At 40.7% G+C, this 23,596-nt stretch overlaps 1 protein-coding gene across 1 annotated transcript; it reads left to right on the top strand.

Annotated features, from left to right (window-relative positions):
• The first annotated feature begins 6,644 nt into the window (after positions 1-6,644).
• Positions 6,645-16,673, top strand: tmem209 (transmembrane protein 209). The gene is made up of 14 exons (XM_010898260.4): positions 6,645-7,086; positions 7,181-7,239; positions 7,402-7,533; positions 7,622-7,848; positions 8,086-8,290; positions 9,737-9,912; positions 10,023-10,094; positions 10,205-10,301; positions 10,741-10,866; positions 10,996-11,093; positions 11,210-11,324; positions 13,556-13,653; positions 13,837-13,910; positions 15,600-16,673. Exons 1-14 carry the CDS (start codon positions 6,947-6,949, stop codon positions 15,652-15,654), a joined length of 1,674 nt encoding a protein of 557 aa, XP_010896562.1. The 5' UTR covers positions 6,645-6,946; the 3' UTR covers positions 15,655-16,673.
• The last annotated feature ends 6,923 nt before the right edge of the window (positions 16,674-23,596 follow it).

The raw sequence follows: 23,596 nt of genomic DNA, 5'->3' as shown, positions 1-23,596 counted from the left end.
CAGCTTGATCTTACACTTAAGTTCATTATATGAATCTAACCTTTAATTGATTGAACATTTAACTAGGTGAAATTAAATAAAGGAGTCATCAAGAAAGTAGACAGCATTGGAACCCCTATAAAATCTTACAAACAAAATGTAATTGATGTATAATCTTATTTAGGTTTTACATTTGAAGGTTCACCCGAGTCTTTGGAAACTCTTAAATTGTCATCCATGACATCCCGTTTCACAGGGTTATAAATATGAGGTGACACACAGGCTAAGCTAATCTTCCACCAACATGGGAAAGGCCAGAGAACACAAACAAAATGAGACAAAATTGTCTTGACCTTTATAAATCAGACAATGACTATAGAAATATGGCTAAAAATACAAATATCCAGTCCTTATTACGAAAAGCATTTCATCATATCCATCATTTATTCCAGTGGAGACTTCTAGTCAGATGATGATGTTTACATGTCCTGTCTTGTTGATTGGTTCATCTGTTGACAGAATGTACAGTGTCATCCAGTTGACATCCAGGATGACCCCCATCTGGACCCGACTGACCCTGTGCACCGCGGCCGACGGAGAGAGAGAGGAGGCCTAGCGAGCCAAGCATAGACATGCCATTTGATCTCTCCGGGACAGGTCAGGAATCAGAGATTTAGTTTGTGATCTCTCATCAGGGGCTGAGAGAAGCACTGTCGCCCACCGACCCCATAGTGTTTTCATGTATCAGGGAGATCAGTAGATCGGAAGACACATCAGTGGAAGAGAAGGAACACTGGGTTGGTCAGTTGTGTGTGTGTTTTTGTTGTTGTTTTATGTACCTGCTAGGATGCAAACCAGTCCACATCAGGTTAACAATTCATTGCTCCTCATGAGGATAAATGCAATTCCAGTTTAGGGGTTGACTTTAGGTTTGATTACGGTTATGAGTTAATGTTGAGTTCAGGGTTAAGGTTAGGCCTTTATGTTTAGCGTTAGGAAAGTTTCGAGGAAACCAGGATTTTAAATAGGATATATTTTCTTTTTTGTGTGTGTTCTCTGTCCATATTTCGGATTGTATGTGTACACCGATCATTATGACCACTGACAGGTAAAGTGAATAACACTGATAATCTTGTTGTCATGGCACCTGTCTGCGGGTGGGATATATTAGGCAGCAAGTGAATATTCTGTCCTCAAATCAAAAAGTGGTCCAAGGAAGGAAAAGCGGTGAACCGGTGGTTGGGTCATGGGCGGCCGAGGCGTACTGATGCATGTGGGGAACGAAGGGTGGCCTGTGTGGTCTGAGCTACAGTAGCTGAAATTGCTGAAAAAGTTAATGCTGGTACTGAAAGGTGTTAGAACACACAGCCCATCGCAGTTTGTTGCGTATGGAGCTGCGTAACCACAGACCAGTCAGGGTGCCCTTGCTGACCACTGTCACTGCTGAAAGCACCTACAATGGGCATGTGAGCATCAGAACTGGACCACGGAGCAATGGAAGAAGGTGGTCTGGTCTGATGAATCACGTTTTCTTTTCCATCACGTGGATGGCCGGGTGCGTGTGTGTCACTTACCTGGAGAACACGTGGCACCAGGATGCACTATGGGAAGGAGGCAAGCCGGCGGAGGCAGTGTGATGCTTTGGGCAATGTTCTGCTGGGAAATCTTGGGTCCTGACATTACTTTGTACTGTATGTACTGTAAGCATTGCTGACCATGTGCACCCTTTCATGGCAACAGTATTCCCTGATGGCATTGGCCTCTTTCAGCAGGACAATGTGCCCTGCCATAAATCAAAAATTGTTCAGGAATGGTTTGAGGAACACACCAATAAGTTCAAGGTGTTGACTTGGCCTACAAATTCCCCAGATCTCAATCCAATCAAGCATCTGTGGGATGTGCTGAACAAACAAGTCTGATTCATGCAGGCCCCACCTCGCAACATATAGGACTTAAAGGATCAGCTGCTAACATTTTGGTGTCAGATACCACATCACACTTTCAGAGGTCTAGTGGAGTCCATACCTTAACGGATCAGGGATGTTATGGTGGCGAAAGGGGGACCTACACAATATTAGGCAGGGGGTCATAATGTTATGGCTGATCGGTGTATGTTTGTCAGTAGTAAATCACTTGTAATCGTAAGCGTGTTGTTAGCAGGCTCAGTAGCCATGTGTAGAAATTAAGAAGAAAGTCGCAGTATGTATTTAAATAATCACTTATACATGACCTTTATACAGAAGGTGATTCATATTCTCATTCAAATTCTTCAGAATGTGCACCTACTAACTGCAGTGAAGAACTCTTTGTCCAAAAGTTTTTCCAGAGACAGATCAAGATCAACTCATGTCTCTTATCTTCAAAACAGATCTTTTTTTGTCATTGATTCTGATCGCAGCGACCCATGTCAACTCACGCTACTCAAGTTACAAAAAAGAAAAATTTTAAAAATGAAAATGTTCACCCTTTTTAGATGGCAAGATGGCAATTGTATGTGGCTTCATGTCTGGCTTACCTGTGCCTCTTTGATCATAGCGGAGCATGGGGATGGGATGGCTGGGTGTTTGATTCCAGTGGTACTTTGACAGCTCACAGGCTGGCAAAAGGCTGTTGGATGTCTGCAGGCAGATCAGAGGAGACGGGCTGGAAAGCAGAAGTCCAGCTGGGAGAAGATCAGTCGAGACACAAACTTCAGCAAAGAGACATTGTGAGGTACACATATAGACAGTGGCTCTTGATAACTTTTCTGTTTATGGTTTCAAATCTTATTTCTCTTCCGAAAGGTCCCTTTTTGAATTTTGAATGTCGCATTTAAAGGTCTGTGAGGTTTTGTCTGACTTAAAAAGAAATCATGTTTTTTTTGGCCTCTTGGGTTATTCACTTATTTTTGATGGCTGTGAATAACTGTTCTAATCCTTACAGTGTTGTCCCACACATTCATACTGCAAATGTTAAGTTGTTTAAAAATGTACTGAGGTGTTACTGTGGTTGTCTGGCTTTTCAGATGTACTGTAAGATAATGGCATTTATCCAGTTTGTATGGATATTAAACTCATACTATATCCCTCAATCACATACCGTTTCTAGTAAACCCTACATACAGTTTTACATTTAAAACATTTATTTAAATCAACAAACCTGTTTAAATTTTTTTTATCTTAATATAAGGTCCAGTTCTTCCTAAATGTTTTATCTATTTTTTTTTTGTTGGTGTTAAGATAAGACAATGAACACATTCTAGAGTCATCTTTTTTCTTTCCTATGATCTGATCAATCTGACATTAGGATAAGTAAATAATATGATTGGGAATTATTCTAACGCAATATCACAATGAGTAGTGATACAGTCATGTTTGATTTAATGCATTATGTAGATGCATTTAAAAATGATTAGTCAACTTGAATACACCTTCACTGTCCTTCACCACAGATCACTTTTTCAGGCTATGTGAGCATCTTGATGTAAGAGCTGGGCCACAAAGCACAAGGTCAAAGCACATTGTCCACTATCCTCTAGTAATCGTTTAGCATATGCTACAACACTCCCAACATTGCGATATCACTCCCCACACTAACAAGGACAAACTGTTAGATATTCACACACAGAAAATATAGCCTAAACATTAGCAGTCTGAATTGTATGGAAACCAGAAGAAAACTGTTCGTATGGTCCCTGGGCTTCACCATGACCTGTCCTTCTGGTCTGGGAAACAAAAGTGTATATTTTTATCCCATGTGTTTGTGAGAAAATGGAAATAGAAATTGGTTTATATTCAAATTGGGGCTGACTAGTCTACTAAGACATTATAAATATGAAATGATTAACTTGAATTTAACAATACTGTAATCCCAATAGCTGCTGTAGACTGAGTGCTTACATTAACATGTAACAGGACTACACAAACTCAGTGTAAAGCATACTCCAACCCTAAAACATACTCCTACCTTAAAACATACTCCAACCTTAAAACATACTCCAACCTTAAAACATACTCCAACCTTAAAACCTGTCCAAACTGGTTGCTTTCTTTGTGAATAGTTCATTAATAGTTTGTTAATGGTGAAACACATAAGATTTTCCTCTACCTGGATGACAGTTAAATTATATTTAATTCAAATATTTCCCTCACCTGCTCCTTTAAATTGTGGAGACTTTTTTGTCCACTAGTTCTAAACAGCTCTTGAAAGATATATATATATATATATATTTTAAATACATTTATATAATCAACTGGAATACAATTTTAATACAGAATATTGATTGATACTATTTCATGAAAATGTCCTACACGTTAGTCCCAACACTGGCAGGTAAGTAATGAATTACCACAATTCCTCCATTACTACAGATATATACTCACACGCCTGTTTATTTGCTACACCACCTCGAAAAGGAAAATAGATTGCTCCTATAGGCAGTAAGTTTTTTTGCAATGGCTTGCTATATTCAGTTACCATTTCATCGTAGTCCTTTGAGCATAAACAGTTTGTTGATAAAGAATTCTGCTAGCTAACAGGAGGGCCACAAACGGAAACAAACCTATCGGCCCTTGGCAGAGATATTATAGCGGACAACCACACTTGCTTCCACTCCATCTAAAATCAAGAAGTGACTTTGGTCACCATACTATCTCCTACGCTGGACAACTGACAAGTGGACAAATATTTTCTGTTTGTTAAAATACCAATTAATTTACTCAAGTGGCCCAGAACTCATCCCAATGGAGTATGTTTCAGATTAAATGGAATGGGCTGTTCACAACGCGAATGTATGGTCATCCAATCTGCGGTAACTGTGTGATGTTACAGCATCAACATGGACCAGGATCACTGTGTAAAATGTTCCTGCTGCTTGTAGGATCCAGATCCAGAAGAATCCAAGCTGTTCTGGGGGACAGGTGTCAGACCCAGCACTAGATGGGTGTGAATAAACTGTCCACTGGGTGTATTGTGAACCATTTCAAAAAATAAATCCTCTGTAGTATTACCACAGCTTAAACACATCTTTATATATATGGTCTGGAGTTTTGCGTTTTTTTTATCATGTAAGTACATGGTTAGGTTACCAAATCAAGAAAATCTATGGACCTCTGACATCTTCCATTGATGGGTTTTGAAAAGATTAGATAAGAATGCAAATGAGAACCTTTAGAGACAATATACATTCCTAATGGCATTAAATACAGTTGATTAGTGAAAATGTTGTGGGAAACCCACAAATGTTGACATTATAATGCTTGAAGGGGCTGTTTACTGGTAAAGGTAATGTTACCTTTCTTGGCTGAAGGAAGATGAATCTGGCCTAATTCATGTTTTTTTTTGGAGGAAATACAGTTTCTCAGAACAAACAAAGGAGTGAATCAAGCTTATGTTATGGGTTCTGATGCAGTAAGACATATATGGGTATATATAAGTAGTTTAAAGGTGAAATAACGGATCGTGTAGCCATCAAAGTTGCCCTTTGTTAAGCTTTTCAATTCCAGGTGAATGGTGGGGCAATGTCTCCCTCAGGTGGTTGATAAACAGAATGCTTTAGGTGAACCTCACCATTTTGATAATCGTATAAATGTCTATAAGACAAGTTGGATTTTTCAAGATTGGCTACATTTAAACAAGAATATGTTTTTTAGAACTAAATGAAGTAAATACGTTGACAAAAATTGACATTGTCCTGAACATATTTACTCGATTGTCAAAAGACCTAGGCCGAGTAAGCCTAAACAACACTGGCCTTATTTGAAGTGATTCTCAAACTCTTCATAGAATAAATGAATGGTGAAATGCTAAAGAACCAGTATAAAACTTTATGGGGATTATAACTCGTTGACTATTTCTATATCTGTCTATGTGAATCAAGAAAAGTGTTGCTTTCTTAACACTATACAAGATCCCTGTCACTCCTAGAGACTTTGCAATTGTTATTTATGCCATTCCATTTTAGATTAGATTAAACTTTATTGTCATTGAAGTGTACGAGTACAGTATAACTAAATACAGTTACTGTAGCATCGAACCAGAAGTTAAAATAGAAGAGGGCAGGAAATGTAAAATCATTTACAAGTATTAAGTATAATGTATGTAACAAGTGGAATGTATAAATGTGCAATGAAGGCAAATAGGGGATGGCAGAACATTTTAAAGTACAGTATAAGTGTATGCGTGTTGTAAGTTGTAATGAATAGTTGTGCGATGATGCAAATGCAAGTACAAATGACAATTCTGACTGTACAATCAAGCAATTTGGAGGTATTGTGTTTTGCATTGGGGGCTAAAGATGATGTGGGAAATAATGTGTTGCTAGATGTAGCACACCATTCCCCATGATTAGACAGGTTTGACTTACTTTACACACTTTCCTGAACATTTCCTACATTGCTTTCTCTGTGGAACATTCAAAACATTTTTAGCTATAAGGCAATATGTATTCCATATTCAGTCATTAGCATTGTCTGCATTTTGACCGTGAACGTTTTAATGACCACTTTAAATGAAATTACTCTTTAATATGATAAAATATGAATTGTTGTCAATGTTTTGAGAGGTACATTTTCTTAAACAATGAATAAATGCCATTTATATCAGTATTGAAGTAATTCGTTGGTCTCCTTTATTTTGAAATATTCCTTATTTTCGTGACCCGGAAGTGTTTTTTTATGTTGCTCACAAGGCGCTGATGATTTACCGCCCGGTGTGGAGCTAACAGGGTTGGACATTTGTAAATGTAGTTGTATTTACCTATACGTTCTTGTGCACTTATTGGTGGTCTGACTGACTGCATTAAATATAACAAAATGATGACCTAGTGGGTAAAACCAATATAACGTGACTTTGCCCGCGGTTTCGTGTTTACGTTAGCTGGGCAGCTTAGCATTCTATGCTTTCCAACTGAGTGTCCCAAGCTGTGGTTTACTTAGAAAACCGTTCTGCCTGAATTCATTCCCTGACGTTGTGGAAACGTTAGGTGACCATGACTCCAACAAAGCAGGAGGGCATGTCTACTCTCATTGACAGGACAATGAGAATGAGGAAGGAGGAGCAGGCGCGCCAGGTTGTCCTTGCCTGGGCAGTCCTCAACGTGTCTCTGGCTGGCATGATTTACACTGAAATGTAGGTTACTTGTTCTCGTAAATAATTATTCTCTCTTACGTCTGGTTGCTATTTCTGAACTACAAACAATTATATCTGTCGATTTACCTTTTAGGTCAGGAAAACTGCTGAGCATGTACTTCAACATATCTTACTGGCCTATCTGGTACATAGGTGAGTGCTCATATTGCTGTCTAGTTGGAAATTCATTTGACGAAAACAATTGTTCTGGGTGGGAATATTTTGAATTTCTGCTTGCCAGGTTTGTCACTAACAAATGAGCTATAACAATTACAGGTTATGTTACAGTATATCTCTTTCCTTGTTTACTGACAGAGCTGGCCTTTGCCTCTGTCTTCAGCCTTAATGCCCTGTTTGACTTCTGGAAGTACTTCAAGTACACCATGACCCCGTCCACAATCGCTGTTACCCCTGACCAACACCGCCTTCTTGGCCTTAGAAACTCAGGTGAGTGATTGGCTGCGAAGTGGTTCCGGCGAACCTACTCTAAATGTAGCCTATGACCCTTTCACAAATGTTGTCCACCCTCACTCAGGTATCCAAGCATCTCCCCCTCTGAAACAAGAGAAGAAGGTGGCTCCAGCCCCGGCACAGTCATCTCCCCTGCAGGGACAGAGTGTGCTCAGCTTCAGTCCGTCCAGGCCAGCCAGCACAAGCCCCAAATTTTCCCCCTCCTGTGTGCCTGGATACAGCCCCCTTCTGACTGGCGCCTCTACCCAGGGCAGCGGGGGACACTTCTCCCCTTCCCTGGCCTTTGGGAAGGTCTGTCTATAGATACAAAACAGGGCTCTCTAGCTAGTGGTCTCTCATGCAAATGTTCTGCATTATCCAGCCATCAGTCCAAAGCACATGTTGTGTGTAACTTACTGTCAACAGCCATTTTTCTTTCAAGTCTGGCTGCTACTTGTTGTTTTTCCTTACTTGTGATGTATCTGAAACATGGAAGAAACAGCGGGATTGTCTTCTTTCCCTCTTCTAAGAGCTGTCTGTTGTTTTCAGTTGAACTACAGCCCCTCTGGCAGCTCCCCATCATCCTACCCAAGCAGTATTGGCCCAGTGGAGGGCACCAGCCTGAGGGCTCGATACCGAACCTCGCCCTCTGTGTTCAACTCCCCCGGGGGCAAGGAGGACTACATGGAGGACCTAAAAACCCTGGACAGGTTCCTCCGCACTGAAGAGGAGAGGAGCCATCGCAGTCAATTCGGTATGATTGTGATAATGTCAAATGAATTTGGTTTATTCTACATTAAAGAGCGCGTTGGCCGAAGGTGGCTAAGTGGGGATAACACGGATTACAATTATAATGAAAATCATCAAATTCTTTGTTAGGCTCTTCTAAAGCTTCGTTCACACCAGACACAGCAATCTTTATGCGTTCCGGCGGAAGTCCATTAATTTCAATAGAAAGCAATCCGCACCGCTGCGTCTAATCTACCGTACTCGGCCAGATTTGGTTGCGGTACGGCAGGTGTGTCGCATGAGTTGAAATTTTCCAACTTGTGCAGTGCTTTTCCGTACGGTATCAGAAACGGAAGTTGATGTACCACCGAAGAAGAGCTAATATGTAGCTTTCAATTACGGGTTTATGGGATCGCAAAAATAGATTTGACAGCTCATTAATTATTTGTAATAGCCTACCAGATCAAAGTTTGAAACGCTAAATATTTGAGCGGGACTTATCCTAGACCTGATTGGTTAAAACATATTTGAGGGAAAATATATATATATACAGCCTGGATGATGTTTTCATTTCATCTACTACAATGAAACAAACTGAGAAAGCTTCTGCTCATGCTTGCATGGCTACACTTTTCCACGCAGCATTTTTAACATTTAGGTCTCGGTAAACGTCTGAGGTAGTATCATACAAACAAGGGTGGTTAGACACTAGCAAAATGAGGCTCCCCTCCATCTTTGCGATACTGGTTATGAAGATGCGGAAGATTGATTGCGTTTTTTGCGTAGATTGATTGCGTTGTTTGCGTTAAATTACCGTACAGTAATTTTATGCTGTGTCTGGTGTGAACGAAGCTTAAGACATATGTGTTTTATAACAACAAAGTTTTTATAAAAACAGGTAACCGATACTGCTTACGTGGTTTCATTGTAGATTATGGCAAAATTGTGTGATATTCATAACAGAGGAAATTCTGGTTCAAATATTGCTCAGGTGTTTGTGTGTGGGTGTGTGCATTACAATATCTACTTCTTAAGATTAAAAGGCACAGTCACTTTCCAGTTGCTTTCTGTGTATACGAATAGAAGAGAAAGGAGTGCTACTTTAGCATAAATTAAGGTTAGCAAGGTGCTCATTGACACAACTGGGCATGCCTTAAAGCAAAACAAGTGAAACCATACCAATGTTTTGGATTCTTTGAAGTCCGGGAAGTTTTACTCTGGTATGGTCTTATTTGTTCACCTTCTATGTATGCCTGAGTCACAGACCACAAGAAAAGTTTTTTTTGCACTATGCTTTGATAGTTCTATTCAAATTTAAATCTAAACACTGGTGAAGATTCACAGTTTTCCCTCTTGATTCCTCTTGAAACCTTCCCTGGTCTCCCCATGCCGCTATAAGCTTTTAGCCTTCTTTAATGAGTCTCTACAATTGAGCAGTATTGTGAAATCCTTGTTGCACCCTTTGACTTAGGGAGTCCCGAGTCTGTTTCGCCCTCCCACAGCCCTACCTTCTGGAACTACAGCCGTTCAGTGGGGGACTATGCCCAGAGCCTGAGGAAGTTCCAGTATCAGCCGGCCTGCCGCTCCCTGGCCCCCTCGGCCAGCAAGGACGAGACCGACCTCGGGTCCAAACAGGCTGCGGAGGAGGTCAGTGGCACCAGTCAACCAATGAATAATTAAATCTTAATGAGCGAGGCTATGTAATACAAATGTTTTCCTAGCAGGTTTTCTGTAATCTTTTTAACTTTTATCTGCAGGTTTGGGCCAGGATCACGACCAGTCGTCTCGTGGTGGACAGCATAGACAGCTGGACTGCCAAGCTTAGAAATGTAAGATAATAAAACTGTCTCAAAGCCCTCTGTTTCAAGACTGTTACCAGCAGAATAGTTTTATATTGATAGAAGGTGGTTTAGTAGCGCTTTGTGGTTTCTCTTCTCAGTGGATCAATGACACTATCCTTGTACCACTGGTGAAGGAGATAGACTCTGTGAACGGCCAGCTGAGGAGAATGGGCTGTTCAGAACTACAAATCGGAGGTACATGCTACCATATATTTGTATAGAGGTGTCTGCAACCCAAATGCTAGTAATGGACGGTCAGCATTTTGACTTGGTCAGCTGAACAGAGGGTGGCCTTTGATTTAAGGAATAGTCACATAATTCCATATTGGTCTTCCGGAATATTCAGCCAATTAATTGTACTCAGGAGGAAGCATTCCATAACTGCCGGAGGGCCACCTTTGCCATATTAACACCTGTTTAAATAACACTCTCTGTGGTCGTATAGAACTAGTAACAGAATTGACTACTTTAAAATGGAGACTACACATGCAGCGCCGCTGAGGATGTCTCCATAATGAGAGTGATAGAACATTGCAATCCCTGTACCCTTCTACACTGCATACGTACTGCATGGAGCATGATGGGAAATGTAGTTGACACTGACCCTACCTTTCTCTATCACCGCACTGAACAGAAGCCAGCATAGCCAGCCTTAAACAGGCGGCCGTCGTGAAAGCCTCAGCCATCCCCACCATGCCTGCTATTGTACAGTACCTAGATATAACCCCCAACCAGGAGTATTTAGTGGAGAGGATCAAAGGTAAAGGCTGTGTTTCAATATTTGCTGTTTTACTATTTCAGATGCTATGTGTGGCCACAACAACTGAGTGACTATTATTTAATTAGAATCAAAGCAGAGATTCTTGACAATGTCCCCCCCCCTTGTCAGAACTGGCGCACAGTGGCTGCATGAGCTCTTTCCGCTGGAACGGGGGCGGGGACCTCAAAGCCAGGAAATGGGACACGGACCTTCCTTCAGACTGCGCAGTGAGTCTCATCCACCACCTCTGTGGTCATTGTCCGTCTTTTGACCCGCCAACCTCCTGAGATGGAGGTCAACATGGGGTGAATGTCAAATGTGTGGTGTGTTTTCTACTCATTAGGTCCTCATGCACCTGCTTTGTACGTACCTGGACTCCCGGCTCCCTCCTCACCCCAAGTATCCAGACGGAAAGACATTCACCTCGCAGCACTTCACTCAGACACCAGACAAGCCTGGTAAGGCCTGGCCACCATCTCACACCACCACTGACAGTGTAGTGCTTTTTTACAGTGTGTGTGTGTGTGGGTTAGGTCTTACTGAACGAATGGGGACCAAATGTCCCAATGAGTTTAGTAAAACCAGAAAAAATTGACCTCATTAGGACCTTTTGCCGGTCCCCGTGAGGAAAAAGTCAATATCCAGCTCAGGGTTTAGGGTCAAACTTAAAATTGTTTTTATAGTTAGAATTGGGGTTTCTTTAAGGTCCAGGCGTTGTTGGTTAAGTTTAGGGTTAAGGTTAGGCATTACATCTAGGTAAAGTTTAGGCATGAATGTTACTTTATTGAGGTTAGGGTTAGATTAGGGTTAGGTTAAGGTTAGGGTTAAGTTTAGGGCAAGGGAGCATGCAATTTCTATTTTCTGGTCCCCATGAGGGTAGCTGTACAAACTTGTGTGTGTGTGTGTGTGTGTGTGTGTGTGTGTGTGCGCGTGTGTGTGTGTGTGTGTGTGTGTATATATTATATCCATTTTTAAAAAATGGACGGTTTAATAAAGAAAATGACCATATCAGAGTTTGAGAGGTTTTAAAAAATAAATTCAAAATGAATTAGATTAAAATAATTGTGAATTGGCAAACCATGAAAACATTCCATTGTAATGACCATTATTTAATTATTTTCTATTATTTATTTCCTTTGTCGTCATGTCTCTTCCACTGAGCTCCAGGTTTGATCATTTTAGGACCGCGTAAGCGGAGCCGGCCAAGAAGAACGAATGTCTCTTACTGAGTGAGTGTGTGGGTGACTGAGTACCCGTAGTGGTTAGAGACGCGGACTACAAACAAGAGGTTTCGAGTTCAAGGCTTGTCACATTCAAAGCAGGTTATGCGTACAGATTTGTTCAGGGTAGACAAAAGCTTTGTTGGCTACAACCTTCAGTAGTTACTTTATAGTAAGCCTAAAATAAAACTCTTTACGGTTATATTATGACTATTTCTGGATTTTCTAAATAAGCATTCGTGCATGCTTTTTGGGATAATATAGGTTAGATCACAACCCCTTGGGCAGTAAAAGACACAAAAAAATCAGTTCTCGTCATCTATATTAATAGTTAATGTATCTATGTCATTCACCAATGAAAGAAAAACTAACATTGTTGTGCCATGAAATGAAATAGCTTTGGCAGTGCAAACTTCGGTCTCGCTAGCAATTGCTCAATTCTTATGGCTATTCCAAGTAGTAAGTTAGTAGTTACTAGTAAGCCTATTACTGGCTAATAAGCTGTTAAAACGACCAGTGGCAAAAGCAATACAGTTCATGGATGCTATTTGTGGTTGAGGTATACTTAATAAGAAGCGTTAATCAGTTTAACATAATGCTTAATGGTGTCTAGCGTAATAGTCAAACTTGGCGTTATGTTAATACGTGACAAAATGATCTGTCAAGACTCTACACCGACACCTGAAGTATAAAAAACGTATAGCTCTGTAGAGTAGTGGTTAAAGACATAACCCCTCACGCAAGAGACCTAGGTTCGATTCCAGTGAGGGCAACAACATTGGTCACTTCTATTTGCCGGCCGGCTGAACTAGGCTTGCCTGGTTCCTTTTCTGGTTATTAAACAATACAGAATAAGAGTGTCTTCTCTGACCGGCGGGGTTCTTTCTCAAGGCTCTCTGTACAGCTTCTTCTCACAGTGTGTTTGAAAACACGACACAGTCCGTTCCTCTTTTTCTGGCTGGTTACCCCAGGGTGGCTCGGGTCTGTCCTGGTTAGGCACATGAAGTGTGGATGTGGAGGGGTGGAACAGCCCCTCCCAGCTGCCCTAATTCCAGAATCGTTCCACGGTCTCTTAGTGTGGACATTATCACTCTTCTGGAATATTCTTTGTGCTCTGCATCATGCTTAACCTCCACTGGCACTGTGCTCTCCCGCTGTTGCACCACAATCCAGTTTTAGTTATTTAGCTGGGAGAAAAATTCCTGAGTTAGCATCTCCTATGGGTGGGCATTTTCTATTTACTTGTAAGCCTTTCTTTGGATTAGAGGCTCAATTTGGTGTGAAAACCCTTCTGTTTAGTGCTGGTATTACATCCCATTCACTTGGTTGTAATGGCTTTTTTGGATAACGACTAAGCCTATTGCAAGATTTTATCTCTTAGTTGCCAAATAGCTCTGCGCTAACACTTACCAAATGGTTATTGTCTTGCATTCTTTTACTAATGTGCTGTTTTTGTGTTCCCACCAAAGACGTGACGAATGAGAACCTCTTCTGCATTCACCAAAGTAGCACCAATCCCCCGCACTACCAGTTAATCTACCAGGGCCACGTGTACAGCCTACCCAAGGTATGAGCCTGTATGTGCTTCTTTAGCCCTATTCACAGGATTATTGCCCACGGTCCGCAAGGTGAGGTTTTGATAACCGCGGTCTCGATATTGTTGGTTGCTATTCTATGAAGAAAATGTTTTATGTCACTAATTTTGTGTATGAATGATCTCCATTTTAATCCCTTCTGATTGTGCTCACAGGGACGGAATAACCTGTTCCACACCGTTCTCATGTTCCTCTTTGTCATCAAAACCAAGGAATCTGGAATGCTGGGGTGAGTACTTAGTGATGAAGCCCTCCCAGCTGTGGTTCAGAGGGTGTTTGCCCAGGCATTAGGTCAACATTTGACATTTTAAATAACTTTATTCTGCTTAATTTATTTATAAATCCTTCCACGAATACATATTCCTATAGTTACTACACATTTTCATCAGTTTGTTGTCCGAAACTTAAATGGTTGCTATGCAGGCTCATGACTCCACAAAACGTGCTTAATAACTCAGTATATCCACACACTTATTCATTATGCATTCATACATTTTGTCACTGGAATGATGCTGTCTTAATTTACCCACTATATAAAAACCTTCCGACAAATACAGCCATTACACTCCAACATGTTTTTTGTATTATAGACAATTATTTTTCTTTTTGCATTGATGGGTTGTGGCCTAGGAGGTCCAGCATCAAAGCAGCTTCCTCTGGAACTTCTCCACTTTCCTTTATCATAAAGCGTAAAATACATTAAATAAATGCATTAATGCAAACATGGTTCTGGGAGATAATCAGATGTTATATTTAGTAAAAGTTGCCATAGGCCTCCCTGACCCCATAAATTATCTCATTAGCCCCAAAGGAAATTCCATATTGGTCAATTTCTAGTTCCCAGGAGATAGCCGCCATACCTTGACCCAGGCAAGTTCAAGCGGAGTAGTACTTTGTTCACTAACTAAATACATTTCCAGACAGAGATACTGGCATTCCGGTATTTCTTATCAATGAAGCATAATTTTCTGCCGGACTGAATAAAGGGCTATTTCCACCTGGCAGTATGCACTTGCAATTTACTAAATTACCAAATAAACCATTTCAATCTACGAAATGTGGCAATATATTTTCCTCCAACAAACTACCAAAGGTCATGCTCTACTAAAGGTTTCAAATCAGTGCTAAAACCGTCATGGAAACGAGCCAACCCTACTTTCCAAGCTGGCAGTCTAGTACACCATCAGAACTGGCTGTGCATCCATTCTTGGCTCATTACCTAGACCTTACTGTCAGCTGGGAAATGTTATTTGGAAGTGCTGTGGAATAGAATATGGCTTCTACACTGTTTTAAACAATCATTTCTGACAGACAGCTAGGTTCAGGCTCTACGTTATTGGCATGACAATGTACCAAATTTCATTGATAATAAAATAATGTGCATTTAGTTCACACTGTCTGCTGTTGCTCTTACATGATAAGTGATCACTTGACAATTCTTCAAAATAAATACAACAAATTACCTGGAAAAGAATGTTCAGATGCATAATTTGTTTTCCAGACTGTACAATTATTCTACAGAATATCTATCAAACCTTCTAGATACTTGTTTTTTTTGCGTTCTTATGTTTGGCATCGATGAGGAAAAACGACCATTGACTGGACTCTATACCCTTTTTGGAACCTAGCCACTGAATCCAGATGGGGCATACTTTATTAGGTGGTTTGTAAAAAATGTTGCTTCAAAGACTACATATACAGTCTGTTGGGGAAGCATACCAAAACATGACCTTGGGGAGGTTACAGAGATGGTTCTTGGTCACCTTCCTGTAAAATAACAAAATGTGGAAAAGTGAGGGCTCCACTTAACGAATGCATTGTATAGTTGAAACACTAGTGGAGACCACAAATGTTAACCTAATCCTTATATAAAATGTTTAAATTCCCCGTAAGTTATCATTCTGTCTGTCTTTTTCAGGAGAGTAAATCTGGGCCTATCAGGTGTGAACATTCTGTGGATATTTGGGGACTGATGCTATCACTTATTTATTCTTGAGAAATTCACAGCAGAATGTCATAGAGGATATTACATGGCAGCCACTCTTAGTGACACCTCAAGGTTTGTTTGTGATATAATAAATGACTTCTGAAGATTATGCCGTAGGTGTAGGTTTTCATAACCTCTCTCAAATCCTGTTTCAAATGGAAGTTGCTATTCAATTTCTACAAGTACCTTCATCTTCAGTGAAACTGCACACCACATTTTGTAAAATTCTCAGTTTTATGGCATTTGTGAATACTGTTGTTTTAGTTTTTTTTTTAAATAAATATTCAAATATTACAGTTACAGTTAGACAGTATGGTGCTTCAAGCTAAAATAGTACTGTATTTTAACTTAAGGCTTTCTAAATTGACTCCATATTCAGTCATTATCATATTAGGTATTCTGTGACTGTACCAGGATAGCATCCTTATAAATGGCTTACCACAGATTTGTCTGGTGGATGGCAGAGGGTTGACCCCTCCTGGTGTGAATGTGTATTAAAGTGTTTTCTTTTTCTTATAAATGATTTATGAGAGTTTGATAATTGAGTATATAATGCATGACTTCCTTTTTGTTGAGTGACAGGCTTTGGGTGCTAGAAAAGGTACTTGCAGAAGATGGCATGACTGTTTACTAGGGATGCAGGTTTTTGCCTTGGCATCCTCAGTAAATCTGCTGTGTATTTTTCTGAATTACAATTCATATACTAGATGATAACAGCCATGTGCATTGTATGACATGTGCATTGTATGACAAGATAATTGGTGTGAAGTCTGCTGCTTTTCACTTGATGGTAAATTCTGATGTACAGTATGGTCAGAGAGATGCCTTTATGATATTCTGAATGTCATTTCTTTTATTTTTATAAAAATAAAATAGTGAAGCTGAGTATGGTGGTAAAGGGCTGAATGGGCAAAACCCTGCAGTCGGTATTATGAAATTGTTATTAGTAATGTTGTTTTATAATGGTTTTCGATTGAAACATGGTAATAAACACAATTTACTGAATTAATCTATTAAATAGTACTTTGATTTTCTTCCATGGATTAAGTTCCTGTTTTTTAATACACGTTTTTAGGCGGGTGGAAGGAACACCTGACAGGCTGCTATTTTGGGCACACTTCTGTTATATGCCTTAGGGGTCATTGGGCTTCCTTCTGTGGTCTGAGGGGTTGTTGTCTCTGAAGAGGCAAACTTATGCACAAACAGTAGTTTAGCTTCTCTTATCTCCTCTATAATGTTTTGTCACCCTTTTATAGCCCCACTGATGGAGCTTAATTGGCTTCTACCTGCCTCTACCTGCCTTGTTGGGGCTTGGTGGGGGGCTGACGAGGCTTGGTGGGGGGCTGACACACTTGTAGGGTGGGAGCGCCACTCTGATCGGACTGCTGCACCTCAGTACTGAATAATAGGCTATAGGGGTGGAGCCGAACCCGAATACGGTATTCGGAAAGGCACAAATAACGTGGTTTTTACAAATACTTATTTCAAACAAATATTTGTATTCGGGAACAAGAAAACCGTTATATCAAAAAGCTGCGTTTTCTCATGAGACCGCAGTACATGCCCGGATGAGTGAGTGAGTGACGTTCAGTCGGGGGAGGGGAAAAGAATAAAAGCGGTAACTGACACAGGCTGCTCCACACACCTCCATTCTCCACACAGCAACAGAGAGCGCTCTGTATTTTATTAGTTGTTGGTTAACCATGGATGAGTTGGCTGTTATGTTATTTTCTTTTCAATGACGTTCCTTGTTACATGTTAATATCAACCAATATTTCCATATCCATAATAATTATAATAGATTTAATTAAAGAATACTTACACTATAACGTAAATTAGAAGTGTAACGCCCCCCCAAAAATAAAAATGTATGCCTATTTTGAATTTTACTCGAATGCAAATACAAATACTTTTTCCCCCTTAACAAATACATATACAAATACTGGCTGCTTTGCACACCCCTAATAGGCTACTAAGTGTGGAGTGTTCCCCCCTTTATATCTTAATGCAGTCATGTGGAAATTCTTGTAAAATCAATATTTGTACTGTAACTGTTCCAAATGTATGTCCACTACAGAAAATGCTCCCTGGTGAGATAATTTTGTATTAGTTGTTTGAAAAACCAATGGCTTGAATTTTATCCTGTTCCAGTAGAATTAAACCTTCTGCCTTTGTGTTTGAGCATTGTAAGGGCTACTTTTTGCATTTAGGAGGTTGAATCAAGTATTCTTTACCCTTATTTAAATTATTTGTTAGGACTGTTCTTTTAGTGGTCTCACAGGGGAGGGAGAAACCAAAAAAATATATTATTTTGACCTCTCACCCAAGCAGGTTGAAATATCTGCTCGTTTTCAGACAGGTCTTAGACAAAATGACATAACCAGAATCCACCACATGAGAGCAGTATTTACTCTCAATGACGGCTTTTCTTTTCTCTCTGAACTCATTTGCTGTAGATTGAGATAATGGAATTTGCTTTGAAAGTCTGGGTTAATGAGCAGTGTCCAAATGAATATTATCCACTCATTTAATATCAGTCATGCACAAATAAAAGCCTCTTCCATTAGTTTTTTTTATCATGGAGTTTGTGCCCAAAAAGGCGCAGCAGCGCCTGCACTTTTTGAGGAGGCTGAAGACAGCCAACCAAACTTTTACAGCTGCACAATGGAGAGCATTCTGACTAACTGCACCTCAGTGTGGTTTGGCGGATGCTCCGTGGCCGACACCGAAGTCCCTGCAACGGGTGGTGGAAACTGCCCAGCACATCACTGGTGTCCAGCTCCCAGCCATCGTAGACCTCCAGCGCAAGCGGTGTCTGCACAGGGCGTGCAGCATCATCAGGGACCCTTCACATCCAGGCCACCAACTGTTTCCACTCCTACCATCAGGCAGGCGGTACAGGTCTCTTTGTTCCTGCACCAGCAGACTCTGGAACAGTTTATTTTAATTTCCTGTTACCCCACTGAACTCTGTGATCCAGAGAACTCTGTGACCCATCACTAACCATACCTACCCACCCTCCGCTTAGTAGTGCTTCTCAGGGACCTTGTTGCACTACTCTCTTTGTACTACTGGACTCTGACACTGCTTTGCAAAGTCTGATAAGGAAGTTTTCAGTTGTAACATGTGCATGTCTACCTTGGGAACCTCATTGCTTTTATCCTGGCATTTCAGTTACACGTGCTACCTTGGACCTTCAATTTGCCTTCATTGCACATTTAGAATGGCCATTTCTACTTGCATTTACCTTCAATGCACATTTATACATCCCACCTATAACATACATTGTTCTTAATTGTTTCGCTTGTAAATTCTCTCCAATCTTCTATTTGCACTTCTGGTTGGATGCTAAATAATGAGAATGAAGTTGAATCTAATCAATATCACAGTTATCTAATATCTTTTGAATAATCTATAAAATTACATAGTACTGTCACAATGTTCTTTTGTAAATTTGTCACACAGGATTTTTTATTAAAATATTTCAGTCAATGTGGTTTGGATACAGTAAAATGTATTTAAATATTGTGTTAACATTGCTTCTTATGAGAAATTGTGAGTAGTTTCATATCAATCAATCAAATTTATTTATAAAGCCCTTTTTACAACAGCAGTTGTCACAAAGTGCTTTACAGAGACACCTGGCCTTAAACCCCAAGGAGCAAACAACAGTAGTGTTGAATTTCAGTGGCTAGGAAAAACTCCCTAAGAAAGTCGTATTTTAGGAAGAAACATAGAGAGGATCCAGGCTCAGAGGGGTGACCATTCCTCTTCTGGCTGTGCCGGGTGAGATATTAAGAGTCCAATTGGAATAATAAATAAATTTCTCTGGGCTAAATCCATAGTCTATTTGAATTTAGACTAGGTCAGAAGTATGACCAGGTGGACAAGGACAGGGACAGCAACGGGCCCCCCAAACCAGGTAATCCGCAGGTGTGGACCAGGACCTCATCTCCTTCTAAAATTTAAAACTGGAGGAAACTGAGAAAAGTTAGTAGTACATCCCTCATATCCCCCAGCACAATATTAAACCGTGCTGTAGAGATGAGTTTTTAGTAGACACTTGAAAGTCTGCACTGAGTTTGCATTTCTAACCTTAATTGGCAGATCATTCCACAGTAGTGGGGCTCTATGAGAAAGGGCCCTGCCGCCAGCTGTTTGTTTAGAAATTCTAGGTACAATTAAAAGGCCTGCATCTTGCGATCTAAGGTTACGTGTAGGTATGTATGGCAAGGTAAGTAGGAGGAAGTCCATGTATTGATTTATAGGTTAAGAGTAAAACCTTAAAATCAGCCCTAACCCTAACAGGCAGCCAGTGTGAGGACGCCAGGACAGGAGTAATGTGTTCAACATTTTTTGTTCTAGTTAGGATTCTAGCAGCCGTGTGCAGCACTAATTGAAGTTTATTAATTGTCTGGATAATCAGAGAGAAGAGCATTGCAGTAATCTAGTCTAGAAGTAACGAAAGCATGGATTAATTCTTCTGCATCAGTTTTTGATAGATAGTTTCTAGTTTTTACAATGTTTTGAAGATGAAAATAAGCAACTCTTGAGACATATTTTATATGTTCATCAAAGGGGAGGTCAGGGTCAAGGGTAAAGCCAAGGTTTTTTACAGTTTTTTGGGATACGACCATGCAGCCATCGAGGTTCACAGTGAGATCTGTGAGATCTGAGATCTAAAACGAGCATTTCTGTTTTATTTGAGTTTAAGAGTAAGAAATTCTCTGTCATCCACTTCCTAATATCTGAAACGCATGCTTCCAAAGTAGCTAATTTAGGGGCTTCTCCATGCTTCATTGAAATATATAACTGTGTCATCAGCATAACAGTGAAAGTTAATATTGTGATTTCGTATTACATCGCCCAGAGGGAGCATATATAGTGAGAACAATAATGGGCCCAGAACCGAGCCTTGAGGAACTCCAAAGCATACCTTTGACTTGTCAGAGGATATACCATCCACACTAACGAACTGATATCTTTCAGATAAATAAGATTTAAACCAGGCTAAAACATGTCCACGTAGCCCAATATCAGTTTCCAGTCTCTCTAAGAGAAGGGAGTGATCAATAGTGTCAAAAGCAGCACTAAGATCAAGAAGCAACAGGACTGATGCGGAACCTTTGTCTGAGGCCATTAGAAGGTCATTTGTTACCTTCAGGAGTGCACTCTCAGTACTATGATGGGATCTGAAACCGGACTGGAGTATTTCATAAATGTTATTTGTCTTTAAGAAGGCATTCAGTTGTTGGGAAACACGTTTTTCTAACATTTTTGAGAGGAACGGGAGGTTCGATATTGGCCTATAATTGTTTAATATGTCGGGATCCAGATTAGATTTTTTTTTAGAAGAGGCTTAATTTCCGCTATTTTTAGTGAGTTTGGTACGCATCCGGAGGAAAGGGAGCAATTTATTATGTTCAGCATTGGCTGACCTAGCACAGGAAATAGCTCCTTAAGTAATTTTGTAGGAATCGGGTCTAGCTGAGAGTTTGTGGGTTTAGAACTCATTACAAATTTTGTAAATGTGTCGAGCGATACCGTAGAGCTCGGTAGAGCTCGTCACCTAGCTGGGAGGGGGCCAGAGACAATTACTCGATGCCGACATCTTTTTAGCTAGTTTACACACTGATGCTATGTTCTGCTTCGTAACCTCTGACTTTTTCATCCTAACATCGTTGGTGCCAAGTGAATAACAATATCTCTGTACTCTGTATACTTGCCAGTTTTAGACTTCACTAGCACCAACCCCAGATTTGCGGCTACGTCGGTGGCTCTGCCCCCCGGTGAACAATGTACGATCGCCGGCTGATTCTTTAGTCTAATACTGCGTGTAATGGAATCGCCGATGACTAAGGTTTTTAGTTTTTCCAGGCCACCGGTAGAACATGCCTGCCGATCATTCCCCTCCGAAGACGGCTCGGGCCTTGACTCCGACTCCAGTGGGGAAAACGTGTTTCAAAGTCTCAGTTGGATTTATCAACGATTCAGGTTTAACTGGTCGACGGCATTTCTTCCCAGTGACCAAGAGAAAGTTATTGCCCGGCTGCAGGAGCTGTGCCGGGGGGCTAACAAAACTATCGTTTCTACCTGGTGGCACTGACGCAGATTTGTCTATTTCTACACTAGCATAATCCTTGCCTGACATTTGCGCCAGAAGCCGAGCCTCTAACTCGGCTATCTTTAACTGAAGACGAACGTTCTCCTCCGTGTTGTTGCTACAACAATTACAGTAATAAGGCATTGTAATGATACTTAGCCTTGGGTGTTCAGGGTGAGTAGTTCCGTTAATTATGTCCAATAAGACTCCCGGTGTAGTAAAGTTGGGTAAGAGGTCAACAGATTAATATTGCGTTGGTAAAACTCTTAAAATAGAATTTTGACCAATTAGTTTATATAGAGTTAATTCGAAAAAGTTTGGCAGGTAGCCATGTAGGTAACAGCAGGCAGAGTACAGCACGTCAACCTGAAGATGCCTGACATGTATTCATATAAATAGTCTGCAGGCTAATAAACTCAGTTAGCCAGTTTATTAGGGACAGTCATCTTTTACAGAGTCTAACCCCTTTCCCTCCAGATAATGGATTCTACAAGGTGTTTTCAGGCACATGCAAAGAAAGGGAGGGCTTGAGTACTGCTCCTTTCCCCTTAGGCTCCACAAGTGCCCTTTTTGCCCATCTTTTTCAATCTGCGTGACAGCAGGCTGTGAACAGCCTGTTCCACCTCATCCTCAACATGTTGGGTTGAGGTCTGTGGACTGCGGGTCCCTCAGGTTAACAGAACCAAAATTCTTCAAACCTGGAAAAGTTTTCCTCTCTTTACTGTTGGGGAACACGTTCTTGTTTTTTGCTCATAGGAGTAGATCTGCGGGAACAGTTCCCTTTGGGAAAAGTGCAATGGGTTGTTTGTTAATCCTGCTGGTGTGCTGTGCCTTTATTTGCCTGTTTACATACAGTGCCTTTGCAAAGCAGGGGAGAGGACATGGGTGCAATACATCTCCAATAAAAGCGATATTATACAGAGCGCTTCAGAATGTGTTCTGACCCCTTCACTTTCCACATGTTGTGTTATAGACCTCATTTATAATTGATGTCGTTTTTTTCTTTGTCGTCAATCTACACCATTTGAGGCACTGAAGGAAAAGAGAAAGGTTAGCGATATTCTTGCCGGTGAACCTTCCAAGTGTGGCGAATGAAAAAGACGCTAATATCTTAATGTCCTGAACAACAAGGGTCGGTGATTCTATGGCTGTCTTGGGTGAAGGTTTAGTAGACACAGCGAATGTCAAATTATTTTCAATCATGAAACGCATTCTAGTGACACGCAAGATTTTTTACAGATTTATTTTAACCACTTCTCAAACAAGTCAGCAGAGGTCACAATACTCCTTAAGTTCAAAGGTGATATGCTAAAGATGTGCTCTTCATTTTAATTTATCAAATGATTTGCCAGAAATGTGTAGAGTTGCGGAGGAAATATTAAAGCGATGATTTAATAATTTGGGGTAACTTTAATGAGGCACTAGACAATACTAATCTTAGATGTTGTAACATTATGACCACATGCCTAATATTGTGTAGGTCCCCCTTTTTCCGCTAAAACAGCCCTGACTGGTCGAGGTGTGGACTCCACTAGACCTAGGAACGTGTGCTGTTGTATCTGGCACCAAGACATTAGCAGCTAATCTTTTAAGTCCTGTAAGTTGCGAGGTGGGGCCTCCATGAATCTGACTTGTTTTTCCAGCACATCCCACAGTTGCTCGATTGGATTGAACATTACCCTTTTCAGTCATTTGAGCTACAGTAGCTCGTCTGTTGAAACAGACCACACGGGCCAGCCTTCACTCCACACGTGCATCAATGAGCCTTGGCCACCCATGACCCTGTCGCCGTTTGACCGCTTTTCCTTCCTTGTACCACTTTTGA

Source organism: Esox lucius, chromosome 23 (assembly GCF_011004845.1).
Source record: "Esox lucius isolate fEsoLuc1 chromosome 23, fEsoLuc1.pri, whole genome shotgun sequence".
NCBI lineage: Eukaryota > Metazoa > Chordata > Actinopteri > Esociformes > Esocidae > Esox > Esox lucius.
Note: the sequence above shows the minus strand (reverse complement) of the source record. Positions and strands in the feature narration are given on the sequence as shown.

Bases quoted from the DNA above. Each gene is read 5' to 3' on its own strand.
- tmem209 (XM_010898260.4), top strand. From the start codon at position 6,947: ATGACTCCAACAAAGCAGGAGGGCATGTCTACTCTCATTGACAGGACA. The intron at 7,534-7,621 runs GTGAGTGATTGG...ACCCTCACTCAG, and splicing joins TCTTGGCCTTAGAAACTCAG to GTATCCAAGCATCTCCCCCT. The intron at 10,867-10,995 runs GTAAAGGCTGTG...CCCCCTTGTCAG, and splicing joins TTTAGTGGAGAGGATCAAAG to AACTGGCGCACAGTGGCTGC.